We start from the raw sequence: 16329 nt of genomic DNA, 5'->3' as shown, positions 1-16329 counted from the left end.
CCAGTACTGTCACTATGGCGGCATGTTCACTCATACGGTGAGTGACGCTGCCCAGTACTGTCACTATGGCGGCATGTTCACTCATACGGTGAGTGACGCTGCCCAGTACTGTCACTATGGCGGCATGTTCACTCATACGGTGAGTGACGCTGCCCAGTACTGTCACTATGGCGGCATGTTCACTCATACGGTGAGTGACGCTGCCCAGTACTGTCACTATGGCGGCATGTTCACTCATACGGTGAGTGACGCTGCCCAGGACTGTCACTATGGCGGCATGTTCACTCATACGGTGAGTGACGCTGCCCAGGACTGTCACTATGGCGGCATGTTCACTCATACGGTGAGTGACGCTGCCCAGTACTGTACTCACCTAGATGTGCTTACAGGCTCGAGCTAGGCTCCTGGCCCCACCCTCAGAACGTTCTTAGATTAATGCAATGACTAATTGTTCACGCCTTTATCATATTTACATTTAAAACTTTGAATCGAATTAACTTCAACGACCTCATCCAGGTTGGCGTTCAATCCCCGATCGTCCAAGTGGTTGGGCACCACACCACTCCATATGACAGGTTTCTAATTTAGGGTAATAACTTTATCCTACGCTGGACACGTACTAGTGAATTTATATTCATTCTATAGTACGGTGCCCGAAATTGAACTGCATAATCTACATGGGGCCTAACCAGAGCAAGATATAGCTGAAGAAAACACCAGGTGTCTTGTTAGTAACGCTTTGATTAATAAATCCCAGTGTCCTATTTTGCCTTATTACGAACATTTATGCATTGATCCTTTGGTTTTAAATTCTTGCTAATCATAACTCACAGATCTCTTTCACAATCCGACTTCGCAATCTCAACACCATCTAGCTCGTATCTTGTAACTCTATCATCATTATCTAGCCTCAGAACTTTAAATTTATCAGCATTAAACTGCATCTGCCAATCTTTTGACCATTTCAAAACCCTATTTAGATTGTCTTGAAGTGATAGTGAGTCTTTTTCCGTGTTTATTTCCCTACCGATTTTTGTATCATCGGAAAATTTGCAGATGTTGCTGCTCAAACCTGAATCTAAATCATTTATATATATATTATAAACAACAGAGGTCCCAAGCATTCCACTTAAAACATTTTCCCACTCTGACTTAACCCCCATTTATTCTAACTCTGTTTCCTTTGATATAGCCATGCCCTAATCCGACTTAATATAGCACCCCCAACACCATGAGCCTCGATCTTTTTTATCAGTCTTTCATGTGATACTGTATCAAAATTTTTGCTAAAGTCAAGGTACACAACATCACAATCCTTATCACTATCAACTGCCTCAACTATGCTGGAATAAAAAGATAGCAAATTTGTTAAACGTGAACGGCCATTTGTAAAAACATATTGCGCATCATTTATTGATTTATGTTTTTCAATATGAAGACGAATTGTATTTGCAATTATCGATTCAAGTAACTTTTTCACAATAGACGTTAGGCTAATTGACCGATAGTTTGCAGTAAGTGATCTATCTCCTTTCTTGAAAATTGGTATCACATTAGCAACTTTCCAAAACTTTGGCACTCTGCCTGACTCTAATGATTTATTAAATATGGTAGACAGTGGCTGGCAAAGCTCCTCTTTGCATTCTTTAAGCACCCTGGCAAACACTTCATCCGGCCCTGGGGATTTGTTTGGTTTGAGTTTTACTATTTGTTTAAGAACATCCTCCCTGGTAACTGCTAAACTATTCAACCTGTCCTCGTCCCCACCCACATAGACTTGTTCGGCTGAAGGCATAGTGTTAAGTTCCTCTTTAGTAAATACAGAGATAAAATATTTATTAAAAATACTACTCATCTCTTCATCACTATCTGTTATTTGACCTGTCTCAGTTTTTAATGGACCTATCCTTTCCCTAGTCTTAGTACGATATAACTGAAAAAAAACTTTAGGACTTTGTCTTTGCTTGCTCTGCTATGCAAACTTCATAGTTTTTTTTTGTCCTCATTATCTCTCTTTTTTTTAACATTTCTAGCCAGTTCGAATTCCTGTTCTATACTGACTTCCCCATTCTTAATCCTTTTGTACCAAGCTCTCTTTCTACCTATAAGGTTCTTCAGATCCTTTGTTATCTATTTCGGGTCATTAGTATCCGATCTATTCAATTTGTATGGTATACTACGTTCCTGAGCTTTGCTTAGAATGTTTTCAAATAAGTTATATTTTAAATCCACATCGAAATCCCCTTTTACGTCACCTATCGCTGGGTTTACGTCTCGCTCCAAGACCGGCCCGCCCCCCCATGCCCAAGACTTTCCAATCTATTTCACCCCAAAAATTTCTTAGGCTATTAAAATCAGTTTTTCGAAAATCTGGCACTTTAACAGAATTTTCTCCTACAGATCTATTTCATTCTATGCTAAATCTGATTTCTTTGTGATCACTGTTCCCTAGCTCACTCCCTATTTCGATGTCAGTAGTTTGTTTCCCTGTTAGTTAACACTAAATCTAAAATATTATTTTCACGCGTTGGTTCCTTAATGTGTTGCGTAAGAAAGCAATCGTCAATTAATTATAGAAAATCTGCTTCATTATTCCCCTGTTCTGTTCACCCAGTTTATTCCACTAAAGTTAAAGTCACCCATGACACAAATACTGCTAGACCTAGATGCTCTAGATATTTCATCCCATAGATGCTTTGCTTCCATTCTGTCTAAATTTGGTGGCCTATATATAACTCCTATTATAAGATTATTTGCTTTTTCGTTTAATTCTATCCAAATAGTTTCTGTGTGTGGCTCAGTTTTGATTCCCTCTTTGAAACTACATTTCAAATTGTCCCTAACATATATGGCTACTCCCCCTCCTCATCTAATATATCTATCTGTGTGAAATAGTTTAAATCCATTTATTTGATATTCAGCTAATAGTTCTCTATTTTCTACATTCATCCACGTTTCGGTAAGTGCAATAATATCTATTTTTTCTGTGCAGACAAGAGCATTTAAATCGTTTATTTTGTTTCTTAGACTTCTACTGTTAGTGTAATATACCCTAAGTGTATTGTTATTTTGAGGCCCTTCTCTCTCCCTGATCATTTTGCCAATTTGTTTCTCCAACAAACACATACTTTTATTACCTCCTTTCTCCATATTGATTCCCATACCACTATCTACTAACAGTTTAAACCCAAACCCAAACAAACGCCTCCAACCACTGGTTCCAACGAGTTTGCAACAACAACAACCCCAGCCCGCGATAGATGCATCCCATCCCGAGCGTACATTTCATTTCTTCCATAGAAGTGTTCCCAGTTGTCTATGAAAGATATTGCATTTATTTTCAGTATTTTTCCAGCCGGCAATTGACACAAAGTGCCCTCGACAACCATTCATTTCCAACTCCCTTTCTTGGAAGAATGCCACATACCATCGGGATTCCTCCCTTGCTCCTAACTAATTCTATGGCTGTCTTAACCTCTGTATCAGTTCCTCACTCCTAACTCGTCCAACATCATTTCCACCTGCACTGATACAAATAATGGGTGTGTTCCCATTTCTAGCCATAATATCATTCATGTTGCCAACAATATCACCAATTCCAGCTCCCGGATAGCAAACCCTTAACCTATTTTCTCTATCTCTGGTACAAAAAGTTCTATCCAAATACCTCTCCTGGAAATCTCCCACAACCAAAATTCGCATTGTTACTTCCTTTACTTTCTGTGGGACCTGAGCTTCGTTACTTTCCCTTTCGAACGAACTGCAGGCTCACCACAGCACTCGTCCTTCAACACGGCAAATGAGTTAGAAGTCCTTAGGATATCTATAGGTGGCTTTGTCAAAGTCTTCTTAAGACCCCTGTCCTTTACGACTTTTCAAGACGAGGTCTTTTTAATACTGGTCTCCTCCTCTGTTTCTTCCTGGTGTTGTTTCAGCTGTCGTACCTCCTCCCGTAGGAAATCCAACTCTGTCCTCAAAGCTCCAACTAGATTCATTAGTTCCTTCACTACACATTCCAATATTGATTTGATAATATTACTACAATCGGAGCTCCAGCTAACACATCCTCTCACTATAACTGACAAGTGACCACTGAGCTTGAAACCGTTGCTTGAGCTTCTTGGTTTGTTGAGCCTGATACCGTTGCTCCTTGTTCGTGTTACATCTGAACTATAGAAGAAATTATCCGGATCAACGTCATCTAACTTGTTCAAGTATTTTAAAAGTTTCAATGAGATCTGCCTTGTCATGCCTGGTTTGCAGTGTTTTTAGCACTGTGGCCCTCAACCGTTCCTCGTACCTGAGTTGACTTAGCTCTGGAATGACTTTTGTTGCCCGGTGTTGCACTTTCTTCAGAGCAGCTATGTCCTTCTGAACAAGAGGTCTCCATGCTTGGATGCAGCAATCCAAATTATAGCACACCAGAGATTTATTCAGATGAATCATTACCTTCTTTTCTTGAAAGTCAAAAGTACGCTTGAATATCCCAAGAGTTTGATTAGCTTTTCTGACTGCTACTCATACCCACTTGTTGTACAACTTTTAGTGAGTGGTGGATCTTGACTCCAAGGTCCCTTTCTTCATCAATCTGCTGCAATGTAATGCTATTAATTTGGTAGTCGTGGTGTGGGTTGTTATGCCTCACATGGATGGTCTTGCATTTGGCAATATTAAAAATCATTTGCCAGTCTTCTGACCATTTGTGGAGTTCATGTAGATTTATTTTTATTTATTTTTATTTATATAAAAGAAGGTACATTGGATTTGTGAGGATACATAACATAGTATTTACAATCTTGTAAAGCCACTAGTACGCGCATCGTTTCGGGCAGGTCCTTAATCTAACAGATAATTTTAAGTAATGTAATTTTAGTAATTTTAAGTAATTTTAAGTAGATCTCTTTGTAAGGCTTCATTATCATTACCCGCTTTACCATAAATCTTTGTGTCATCTGAAAATTTGATGATGTGGTTTGTAATATTCTCATCTATGTCATTGATGTATATGACATAAAGTTTAGGCTCCAAAATGGACCCCTGTGGTACCCCACTTATCACATTTCTCACTCGGATTCGTTCCCATTTAGCACGACCCTTTTTCTTTCTTTCAACCATTCTCTTATCCATTCAAGTATTTTACCATTTATTCCAATGGTAACGCAAGTATTTACGAACCTGTACAACTTTTAGCAACCTTTGGGGGCTTTGTTTACATATATTAAACAGTGTCTGAGCTCCAAAACACTAGGAGGCTGTTTATAACAATAACAACATTTGACTGTGAAGTTTCAGTGCTGGTAAACAGTTAAATAAAAGTAAACAAAGCCACCAAAGATTGAGGAAAGATGCTCAGGGTCGTAAGTAGATGCGTATATGCTTGATGAATCTTGGCCCTGGTGTAGGAATTCTGTACGTAAGTAAATTTGTAATCACTTTGTATGTGTGTAGTGTAACGTGTTGCCTTGTTGCAGATCGTGACCACAGACAGAGATATTATGAAGAAGGAGCTGAAGAAGGTGACACGTGAGAGGGATGAGGCCCTGGGCAGATTAGCTGGTGGACTCCACCATACAGACCAGCCTGCCAACTATGGTATGTCTACCAGCCTTGCATATTATGGTATGAACACAAGCTTTTAATACACGTACATCCCACTCTTCATTATGAATGTTCTTCTGTGTGTACTGCATCCCTCTGTAACTATTTCCCTTAACCAGCAATCTTGACCTCAGCCCTTAACCAGCAATCTTTACCTCAGCCCTTGACCTTCATCCTTTACCCCAGCCCTTAACCTTCAACGTTTACCCCAGCCCTTAACCTCCAACCTTTACCCCAGCCCTTAACCTTCAACGTTTACACCTGCCCTTGACCTTCAACCTTTAGCCAGTTGGTCTCGAGTGTCGAGTGTGGATCTGGTGGTCATTTTCGTGAGTGAGGGGGACGCCATGGGTCACTGTGTGTGTGCTCGTAACCCCCATATAACGCTATGCGCAGTATGTGTCCGTCACTGGTCCGTGGCCTCCGGGCTAACTTTTCTCCCCGACACATTAGTTTAGCTCATATATTGCGCACCCCCATACCCATGCTGCGGGTGGTGGAGGATAAATAATACACATGATGGGCACAGCAACTGAGCCCCAAATTTCAATTTAGCTCAGCATCAAGCTAGCTACAGCTTTTAGAGCGTCGGGATACGGCCCCGTGCTTTAGCTACCCCTAACCCAATAACAACAACAACGACCTCCTTGGTCGTCTTGAGACGATGTGTTGAGACAGGAACATGGTAAAGTAGCTGTACTGTGTGTGTAGTGGGAGAAAGAGGCAACTGGAGCTGGGAACTGGAAGAGAGCCTCGGCCTCAACCACATGGTCAGTATGACTTAGATCCAGCTGTTTCCTCACACTCGTTCAACGACAAGTTTAACCAAAATGTAAATACGGGTTTGTGCTAGTGGCTGTCCACATGATACTGTACGCGTTTATGAGTGATTACGTGCACGGAGGAATTTTAATCGGTAGTAATCTGAGGTAGTTCCTTGGACATAGTGAATGTGACTAGGACGTAACTGGACCTGAATTCCCAGAAACATCTGCCTCTGAATGGATTATTATAGTTTTGTTGGGCACAGGAAACCTCTGTGTGTATGCCTGTGTGTGTGCTGTCATATTCAATATATAATATAATTGAATATGACAGCATATTCCGTATTTACTATTTTCTGATTTAGGGCTTCTATCCCTCTTACTAATGCTCTTGCATCAGGGTTCAGCTGGAAGAGGAGTTCACCAAAAGTCATGTTGTTTTCAAGGTGAAGAAAAGAATTGAATAACCGAAGAATGTATTACACTTATTATAAAATCACACAACGTTTCGAACCTACATGATTCATTCTCAAGTGATAAGAAATTACAGATCTCGTTAGATTTATACTAGTACAGGGTCAGGTGAGAGAACAAGTAGAATAAAGGAAAAGGTCAGGGGATAAATAGGGAATAAATAGGGAATAGAGGATAAATAGGGGATAATAGGGGACGAAGCACATACAAAGATTAATCGGATGTAATAGGCCAAGTATGTTGAGCAGTGTCTTCTGTGTTGGCATCGTTATGTTCCGGTCTTGTCCTTACCCTCATGGTGGGTAGAGTAAATAGTTCCGTGATTTGGGTATTCATGGCAGGTTGTTCAATTTTTATGTGGATTGCTTCAAGAATTTGTAATCTTCTTACATCTTGGGTTTTGTCTATTATACAAGTGTTTTTATTCAGCATTTCTCTTGTTAGCGTAATGCCATGGGCTTGTCTCTTGGATTCCTAGGGGCACCGGATTGAAGATGACAGGTCAAACGCCTCGTCAGTTTGGTCGACGTCATACCTATGTACCTGTACTTTGATTGAAGGTTACATCCTTCGTGGGGGCAAGTGTACATGTACACAACGCTTGACTGCTGTAAAGGGTTCCCCGTCGGCTTCGGGCTATTTTTAATAAGGAGGTCGGTAGTCTTCTTTGTTTTATAGAATATGATCAGGTCTGTTTTGGTTAGGAATAGTGCTTTTTACTTTTTTACGAATTATTTCCTTCATACCTGTAGTTTTTTCTTTTTTTTTATGTTCACTATGCATAGTTGATTTGTAATATAATTTTATTGGAGGTGTTGTGGTTTCTGTTCTAGGATAGGTTTGTGGTTTCTGTTCCGGATTGTACCATCGGTCCAGGCGTCTTCTTATTGCGGTGTTTATTTCCATGTTGCTATATCCATTGTTCACCAATAGCTGAGTTATTCTTTCAAACTCTCTACTCACATTGCTCCATTCAGAGCAGAGTGTGTGTAAGCAATTGATGAATATAAGCATTGAGAACACTGGTCTTGTATCCCTGGACACACACTCTTACCGTTCAGGCATAATCTTATGTTGGTAGGTTTCGTATATACAGTACGCTGGAGCTTAAAGAGGTTCCTGTTTTTGTTATTAGAAACCACAACACCTCCAATAAAATTATATTACAAATCAACTATGCATAGTGAACATAAAAAAGAAGAATGAATTATGAAGGAAATATTTCGTAAAGGAGTAAAAAGCACTATTCCTAACCAAAACAGACCTGATCATATTCTATAAAACAAAGAAGACTACCGACCTCCTTATTAAAAATAGCCCGAAGCCGACGGGGAACCCTTTACAGCAGTCAAGCATTGTGTACATATACACTTGCCCCCACGAAGGATGTAACCTTCAATCAAAGTACAGGTACATAGGTATGACGTCGACCAAACTGACGAGGCGTTTGACCTGTCATCTTCAATCCGGTGCCCCTAGGAATCCATGAGACAAGCCCATGGCATTACGCTAACAAGAGAAATGCTGAATAAAAACACTTGTATAATAGACAAAACCCAAGATGTAAGAAGATTACAAATTCTTGAAGCAATCCACATAAAAATTGAACAACCTGCCATGAATACCCAAATCACGGAACTATTTACTCTACCCACCATGAGGGTAAGGACAAGACCGGAACATAACGATGCCAACACAGAAGACACTGCTCAACATACTTGGCCTATTACATCCGATTAATCTTTGTATGTGCTTCGTCCCCTATTATCCCCTATTTATCCTCTATTCCCTATTTATTCCCTATTTATCCCCTATTTATCCCCTGACCTTTTCCTTTATTCTACTTGTTCTCTCACCTGACCCTGTACTAGTATAAATCTAACGAGATCTGTAATTTCTTATCACTTGAGAATGAATCCTGTAGGTTCGAAACGTACGATTTATAATAAGTGTAATACATTCTTCAGTTACTCAGTTGTTTTCTTCACCTTGAAAACTGCATGACTTTTGGTGAACTCCTCTTCCAGCTGAACCCTGATGCTAGATCATTAGTAAGAGGGATAGAAGCCCTAAATCAGAAAATAGTAAATACGGAATATGCTGTCATATTCAATGAGACATGCATAAAAGAAAACAAGCTGTCAGTATGCTTTAGCCTTGTATCAATGTTTCCCAGGGTTGAACTACTGGCCCTCCACAAGATACAACCTCATAACAGTTGCCTAACTCCTGGGTAATAGTTTACTGCTAGGTGAACAGAGGCATTATGTGAAAGGAAACGTGCCCAACCATTTCTGTCCCACTTGCGAATCTAACCTGGGATTCCCAGTTGTGAATCGAGACCAAAGCCAACTGTACTACAAATCAAAATCCCTGTTTCCAACCAGTATTTATCGAGGATTTTTCCTTGATCTAAACTTGCCCAATTGATATCCGTTGTTTCGTGTTGTATGTTGTGTTGATATATTTAATACCTTATTAATAGCCTCCTTGTTATGCCCATTCATTCACTTGTGCATTCAATCGTGTCACTCCTAACTCTGCCTTTCTAGAGAATGTAAATTAAGCTTTTGCAATCTCTTCATATGGCATGTTTCTAATTTGTGAGATTAACTTTGTCACTCTTTGCTTAATGCATTCAAGTGAATTTATATTCATTCTATATTGTGATAAAAATTGAATTGTATAATCTAAATGGTGGCATAATAAGCAATCCGTCCTCTTAAAAATAATATTGCTTTTCGTTCGTATGAGTGCTATGGCCAAAAATGGATATAATTTGAAATGAAATTGGCTCACGAAAGTGATGTACTGTACCATTTTTTGTTCGAGTCCTCTGGGGTTGCAACTGGGTTCTTACTCTGATGTTGTTAGAGGAAGGGTATCCGGCCCCAAGCCAGTAGTGGCTTTCAAGGGATGTGATCAGTAACGCAAGTAAAATAAAAGGGGAAGGGAAAGAAAGGCAAAAACTTAATATTATATAATGATCACCATCACCAATAAATATATATAAACGATTACACGGGGGGGGGGTATAAACACTATACTACACTGTTGTCTTCTTCTGAAGACTCTGGATCCTCTCGATGCCAAGTTCTTGGTGCTCTCGTGGCCTCACGACGAATCCTTCGAAAAGCTGAGTCTACCCCGGCCACAGGCCAGCCAAAACACAGTTCCACTGGGGGCACCGCCGTGGAGGCCGTCAACCACAAGTCCAGCAGAACAGCTGGCAGGTTCTGGATCAGCAACGCTGGTCCGGCCACTCCACGAGCGATACTAGGGTAGCGCCCTAGTCAGGAGCCTCGAGTGATACCACAGATCACTCTCCTGTCCACAATACCCCAGTGGTTAAGCGTCTCCACCAGTCAGTCCCGGGTATGACAATCCTCAACTGCCGCTTCACAGACAGGGTAACACCACAGTGTTCATCCGGGAAGTGACTCACAGCTGCTGCAGCAAAACACTTGGTGTCGAGACGGCTGCCTTGGGTAGACTGACTCAACTTCCCTTACAGCAGTCCCAGGTCGACTCTGTAAGCAGACACGTCATCAATAACAGGGACACACTAAAGCACCTCACTTACAGGCTCAGACCCAAACGCCCACCTATCCACTCCATAGATGGCGTTGTTGTTTGAGCACCACCTCACCAGAGGTCAGCGGCGGCTGTGTTGTGAGCTGAACAGGACTGGAAACTGGCCCTCGTGGCCAGTACACCTCGTCCTCACCAGGTGTCGTCGTCCATTTGGAGGGGGTTTCGGGAGCTGACCCACAGATGGCGCGGTCGTCACTGCTCCGTGCTCGGACGTCGGGCTCGGGTCCGTAACACTTACTCACAAAAGTTAGGAGAGGAAAACTTTCAATTAACGTTTTTCATGATGTTTTGAAACTTTAAGAGAATTTCCTGCCCTCCTAACCCACCAGAGGACCCTTGACTTACTGTTTTGAAAAGAAAAATTGAAAATTTATTTTAAATTTGTTTCATTTTCATATTACGTCCATTTTCGGCCATACTGTACAGGCAAATGGCCAAATTCAGACGTAATTTGTAAGAGGACAGGTTGTAACAAGAACAAGATATGGCTGAAGAGTAACATTAGCCATTTTATATCTAATACTTTGAGAAATAAATCCCAGTATCCTATTTGTTATATTTTGAATATTGTATTTATATATTAATTTTTTGGCTTTAATTTCCTACAAACCTCTTTCACAATCTTTTTCAGATCTTTTTCACAATTTCAGTATTATTCAGATGGTATCTTGTAAATTTATCATTACCTAGCTTCAGAACCTTACATTTGCCAGTATTAAACTGTATCTGACATTTTTCGACCATTTCAAAAGTACAGTATTTATATAATTTTTTTAAGTGATTTTAAGTATTCTAAATTTATTTTCCAACCAATTTTTGTATAATTTGCAAATATCTCGGTCGCTTGGCGATCATCAGACAAAGTTTAATTTACATTAAGCTTTAATGTTGTTAAACAGTCACAAGCAAAGTTTCTGCAGGCAATTTCTTCCAAGCATAGAGAATGTCAGGCTGCCTATAGATGCATCTTGTGACAACTGCATTTAGAGTCTGTATTCTTTATCCAAACTTTTATCCTATGCTTCCATCTGCAGCATTTGCCCTGTAACCCATGCTTTTGTATGCAACTTTTATCCTATACTTAACTAGATGTCTGCAATACAATTCTTGCAGTATTGTTAGTAAAACATTTATTGTGTTGCTGTAATTATTAGTGAAATGTGCTTCAGTGCTATAGCCAATTCATTATAGAATTTATACTGTACAGTTATGGGGTATGTTTGCAAGAAAAAGGGGACTTAGAATAATTTAAACAGATATCTATAAAGAGAACACTTTGAATCTTGAAATTGCAGAATTGTAATACATTAGGACCCAGCATCTCTATAATTATAATACAATAGGACCCACTATGCAGAATTAAAATGGAGTAGCGCCTACCCACTGTAGAATTACCAGCACCTTGTGGTGCAGTCAAGTAGGTATTAAGCAGTGGTTAGCATCCTTTACACATAAATAAGAGGACCTTAGTCCAAACTCTTGGAAGGGTGGGACAGTTGAGAGGACCTGTAAGAGGGAAATCTTATAGTTTGCAAGCAAGAGTCCCAAGATTTCTACTCCTATTCCGTTTAGTGTGACAGTAAAATACATACAGGAAATAAGTAAGACACAACTTGATAACGGTCCAGCATGGACTGAAACGTCATTTCTTCATTTTCGAATTGTGGTTTGGTTTTCAAGTAAGACAAGCTGTAAAATTACAACACTGTAAGATCCATGAGATGTAGAATTGTAATACAGTAGAACCCCCCCATTACACTGACTGCTCCTTTGAGTCAGATCTGTGTGTTCTGTGCCACAATATGCCCGAGTTATTTATTGTATACTGTTCTGTATCTTGACGTGCATATTTGTTTAATCTTTGCAGGAAATAATGTAGTGCAAAAAATTGTTGTATATACAGTATAAGGCAACTTCTTGCCTTAGCCCTACAGCTTCAGCACTATCTTTTATCAGTCCTGTCCTTTCTGGGGTTGAAATGCAGTAAAAAAATTATTTTAAATTTTTATTGCTTATCTAGTGAAATAAAAAATCTGTCTTTCCAGCTATGCCATTAAAAAGAAAAAAAGAATGATGAATATAGCCACAAATTTTGTTTTTGTTTGTTGTAAAACAGAGATTAAACATACTGGTACAAATAATTAATTTTGTCAAGGGACAGGCAGCCAGTGTATACTATATACACATTAGGCTTATATAAATTTCTCCTCTAAGGTCAAACTACTGACCCTCCCAAGCATGCAACCTTACAGCAGGCTGACTAACTCTTGAGTACCTACGGTATTTACTGCTAGGTGAACAAGTGCATTAGGTGCTAGAAAACGTGCCCAACCATTTCTGTCCCGCTTGAGATTTGAACCCGGAATTGGCGATTGTGAGTCGAGAAACCTAAAGTAACCTAGGTAACCTAGAAACCAAGATACTGTATGTGTGTTCTTAATGGCATATTCTGGGCACTACAGTATTGTTATAAATATTGTACTGGCAATATTTTTGGGCAGTTTTTTTCCTCCATTATTATGTCTTATGAGAAGGTGGTGTATTCTTACTATACTGAGTATGTACCATGCAGTATATCTATTTATTTACAGTATATATTTGTTCTTCACTCCATGAAAGTGGGAATTGTAATATAGTATGCAAATTTATGTAGAACTTAAACTATCAAGTGTTTCAGACAGTACTTTTCAAAATATTGAATTTTAATTGCAGGAACTTTAACAAAGGGTGGTGGATCTCTCGGTGATAAAAGCTTGGGCTCCTCCCGAGATTATGAGAGTCTTAAAATGCAGTGTGAGAAAGCTATGGCAGAAGTACAAGGGCTCCTCAAGTAAGTCCACAGTAGTGAAAACAAGTTCTTGTAAATCATTTATTTATTTGAGTGATTATATCTATCAGTTCTGTATTGCCCACATATTTAGAAGAAGAAATGTTTGCATATGCACAAAAACAAACAGTACAGTATTTCTACCTGGGAACAAAAGAAACATTAAATTGCACTGCTCCACCTAAGAATTTTATAAATAATCTTAAATCATGAAAAAGTATATGGTATGGTATTAGTGTGTAGTTGTAGTTACAGGTAGAAAGCTATGTGTATGGCATCTTGTGTTCCTTGTATATTTTATCATAAATATTGTGGTTTTTAACAATTTCAATGGTTTTAATGTATACAATCTCCTCATAGTGTTTACTCCAACCTTCCTCATTTTTATTATTAAACAAAATGCCTTCTCTAATCCTTTCTGCAATATTTTTCTAGTTATATAACTGACTTAGTAATTGTTATATCCCTAGATCTTTTTCTTTATCAGAGTCTTTCCGAATTTTGTGACACAATTTCTAGTTCTCTTGAGGTAGGTCTCTTCCCACTCTTTTTTCCATTGTGGCATTTGTCATTTTTTTTTTTCCATTTTTCTCTCCTTTCACTTCTTTTATTCAAATTTAATTGATGGATCTTGTCATTCTGATAATTTACTGTATTTTATGTAAACATGTTCATGGTAATTACACGTATGTCATCTAACAAATCATTAATATACAGTATACAGGTATTAGTATATTAATGAACATAATTGGACCAGAACTATGGCTTGGTTAGCTTTCTTTGTACAGTAGTTCTTTGCCCCATTGCTTTTCCATGTTGCCATGTTGAAATGTTGTCTGGCTTTGTTGTTCACCATAATTATCAGAAGGTCAAACAAGGTAGGTTTTGATCACGTTGGCTTAGGTGGCTTATTGAAGCCCCCTGGCTTTGCTTTTGCTGGTTGCATCACCTTTGGCATTATGTATAATTGCAAGCCTGCTTTATCTGCTTACAATCTTCATGAGGGTGTGGTGAGGGGCCCCACCAGTCCTTGGCTGTTTGGCCGAGCTGTCTTTTTGGACATCTCTTAAGGACAATGCATGTGTGCTGTCAGCTTTCTCTTTTGATGGGGTTGTGATGCCTTTACCCTGCCTTGCCACCCTGCTGGTTGTCATGTCGCCTTGCCAGGCTGCAGTCTCGGGCATCTGCCTTCAAACTCTCACCATGCTCACTACCAGCCTGTTTTTGTGCTATCAGTTATCTGGGGTGTTCTGCTGGGCTGGTTGGGCCCATATCCTGGTCTCTCACTTCGTCCCTTGCATTCCAAACACTCTTCACCAATGCGTGTGCCATATATTTCGTAGCTGGGATTATTTATCGTCCATGCCACCCACTTGGCAGTGGCACATTTTTGGGCACATGTCTTGTCCTTTAGGCCATTCCATGTCCCTATTCTTTATGGAGTGTGAGCTTGACTTTTGCCCTTGGCACAGAATTCCCTCTTATCTTCCTACTCTTGTGGTATGGAGGCTTTCCTCTGCCTTGGCCGCTTTTCCTTTGGCTTCAATTTTACTATGATGGTATTGGTACCAAAACATCCCGGGCTGGATTCTCCTAGGAGGTTTTCTGACTTTCCTCAGTGGATAGTTCATGTGGTTGTCACTCCCAGTCCAAGCCTGTTTTTGCTGAATGTTGCACCATTCATAATCCTGCCCACTTTTTTTGTGACTGGGCCGTCTGCTTTTGTGTCCCAGGAAGGTTTCCGCTCCTTTCTTGAAGTTTGATGATATCTTGGCTTTTCCACCGAACTATCTAGCTGGTTATTGGAGTTCCTCTTTACTGTTTTTGTTTTCCCTACCATTTTTATTGCTGCTCCAAGCAGAGGAGTAGCAATAACGAGGAACTTGTTCATTTGCATCAGGTTCCTGAGCTTTGTGAAGGTGTAGATTTCCTCCTCTTTGGCCAGTTGTGGTTATCTTCCAGCAATGTTTTGGTTTCATTCTGTGTGTACTTTTTGGTATGGATGTAGATATCCATGTTCTTTGCAGCATAGCTGGGCATATGCTGTCCTTTATTATTGCCCTATGTGGCCATGGTACCTGGTTCCAATTTCTGGTGGTTACATGATTTATTGCGATTCTGGCCACTTTTCAGCCACTAGTTCTAGGTTTCCATTTTTTTTACTGTTGCATTGCCTTTTGCAAAGCAGGTGTACTGCCTTATCTGGTTGTTTGGGATTTCTGACTTCCTGCCTTCTCACCCTCATTTGTCTCTCAAGCATGAGTTGTTCTGATTTTTTCATGGTCTACTGGTTCTTCAGTTCTTTATCCTGCGGTCCTTACCACAATGTCTGGTGGCTGCCCTAAAGGGCTTTCTAAAGGCTTCCTGGGCTTTGGGAATAGGCACACACTCTTCATATATGTCTGAACATGATCATGGAGATACTCATTTCCACTAATTCAAGAATGATATGTACCGGTGCATTATTTAATTTGTCAATTTACAAGTGTACTGTATGTATACCAAGTCCATTACTCTATTTTTGTTAATGTGAGATTTACTTCAGTGTAACATTTAGAAAAGCAAATTTGTAGGTGACATGCTAAATAAGTGTAATTTTTTATTAGGGTTTTCAAATTTCAAATCACTGTCTTTAAATAACAGTGTTGTAACTGATAAATGATTTCTCCCATAGGCAAAATATGGAGATTACTAGAAAGTATGAAAATACAATGAAAGAAGTAGATTACTATAGAAAGCAAGAGCGGGCAGCCTACACAGCTCTGCAGAACTTAAGAATGCAGTATGAGGAGGTATGTTCAGTTTATTACAAGTATTATTTTAAGAATATCTGTGTACTCACCTATTTGTACTCACCTATTTGTGCTTGCGGGGGTTGAGCTTTGGGTCTTTGGTCCCCGCCTCTCAACTGTCAATCGACTGGTGTACAGGTTCCTGAGCCTACTGGGCTCTATCATATCTACACTTGAAACTGTGTATGGAGTCAGCCTCCACCACTTCTTAATGCATTCCATTTGTCAACCACTCTGATACTAAAAAAGTTCTTTCTAATATCTCTGTGGCTCATTTGGG

General features: G+C 39.7%; 1 protein-coding gene across 14 annotated transcripts in view; it reads left to right on the top strand.

The window, feature by feature from the left end:
• Positions 1-16329, top strand: part of Dlg5 (Discs large 5) — a 365892-nt gene that overhangs the window by 208305 nt on the left and 141258 nt on the right. For 9 of the 14 annotated variants that reach the window (XM_069330159.1, XM_069330157.1, XM_069330151.1 and 6 more), the window contains 3 exons: positions 5472-5619; positions 13143-13260; positions 15932-16049. In XM_069330159.1, coding sequence (XP_069186260.1) covers positions 5472-5619; positions 13143-13260; positions 15932-16049 — 384 coding nt within the window. Of the gene's footprint in view, positions 1-5471; positions 5620-5971; positions 5994-13142; positions 13261-15931; positions 16050-16329 lie in introns of those variants that run through there. The other 5 variants (XM_069330162.1, XM_069330155.1, XM_069330160.1 and 2 more) reach the window with 2 other exon arrangements.

This window comes from Procambarus clarkii, chromosome 23, assembly GCF_040958095.1.
Source record: "Procambarus clarkii isolate CNS0578487 chromosome 23, FALCON_Pclarkii_2.0, whole genome shotgun sequence".
NCBI lineage: Eukaryota > Metazoa > Arthropoda > Malacostraca > Decapoda > Cambaridae > Procambarus > Procambarus clarkii.
Note: the sequence above shows the minus strand (reverse complement) of the source record. Positions and strands in the feature narration are given on the sequence as shown.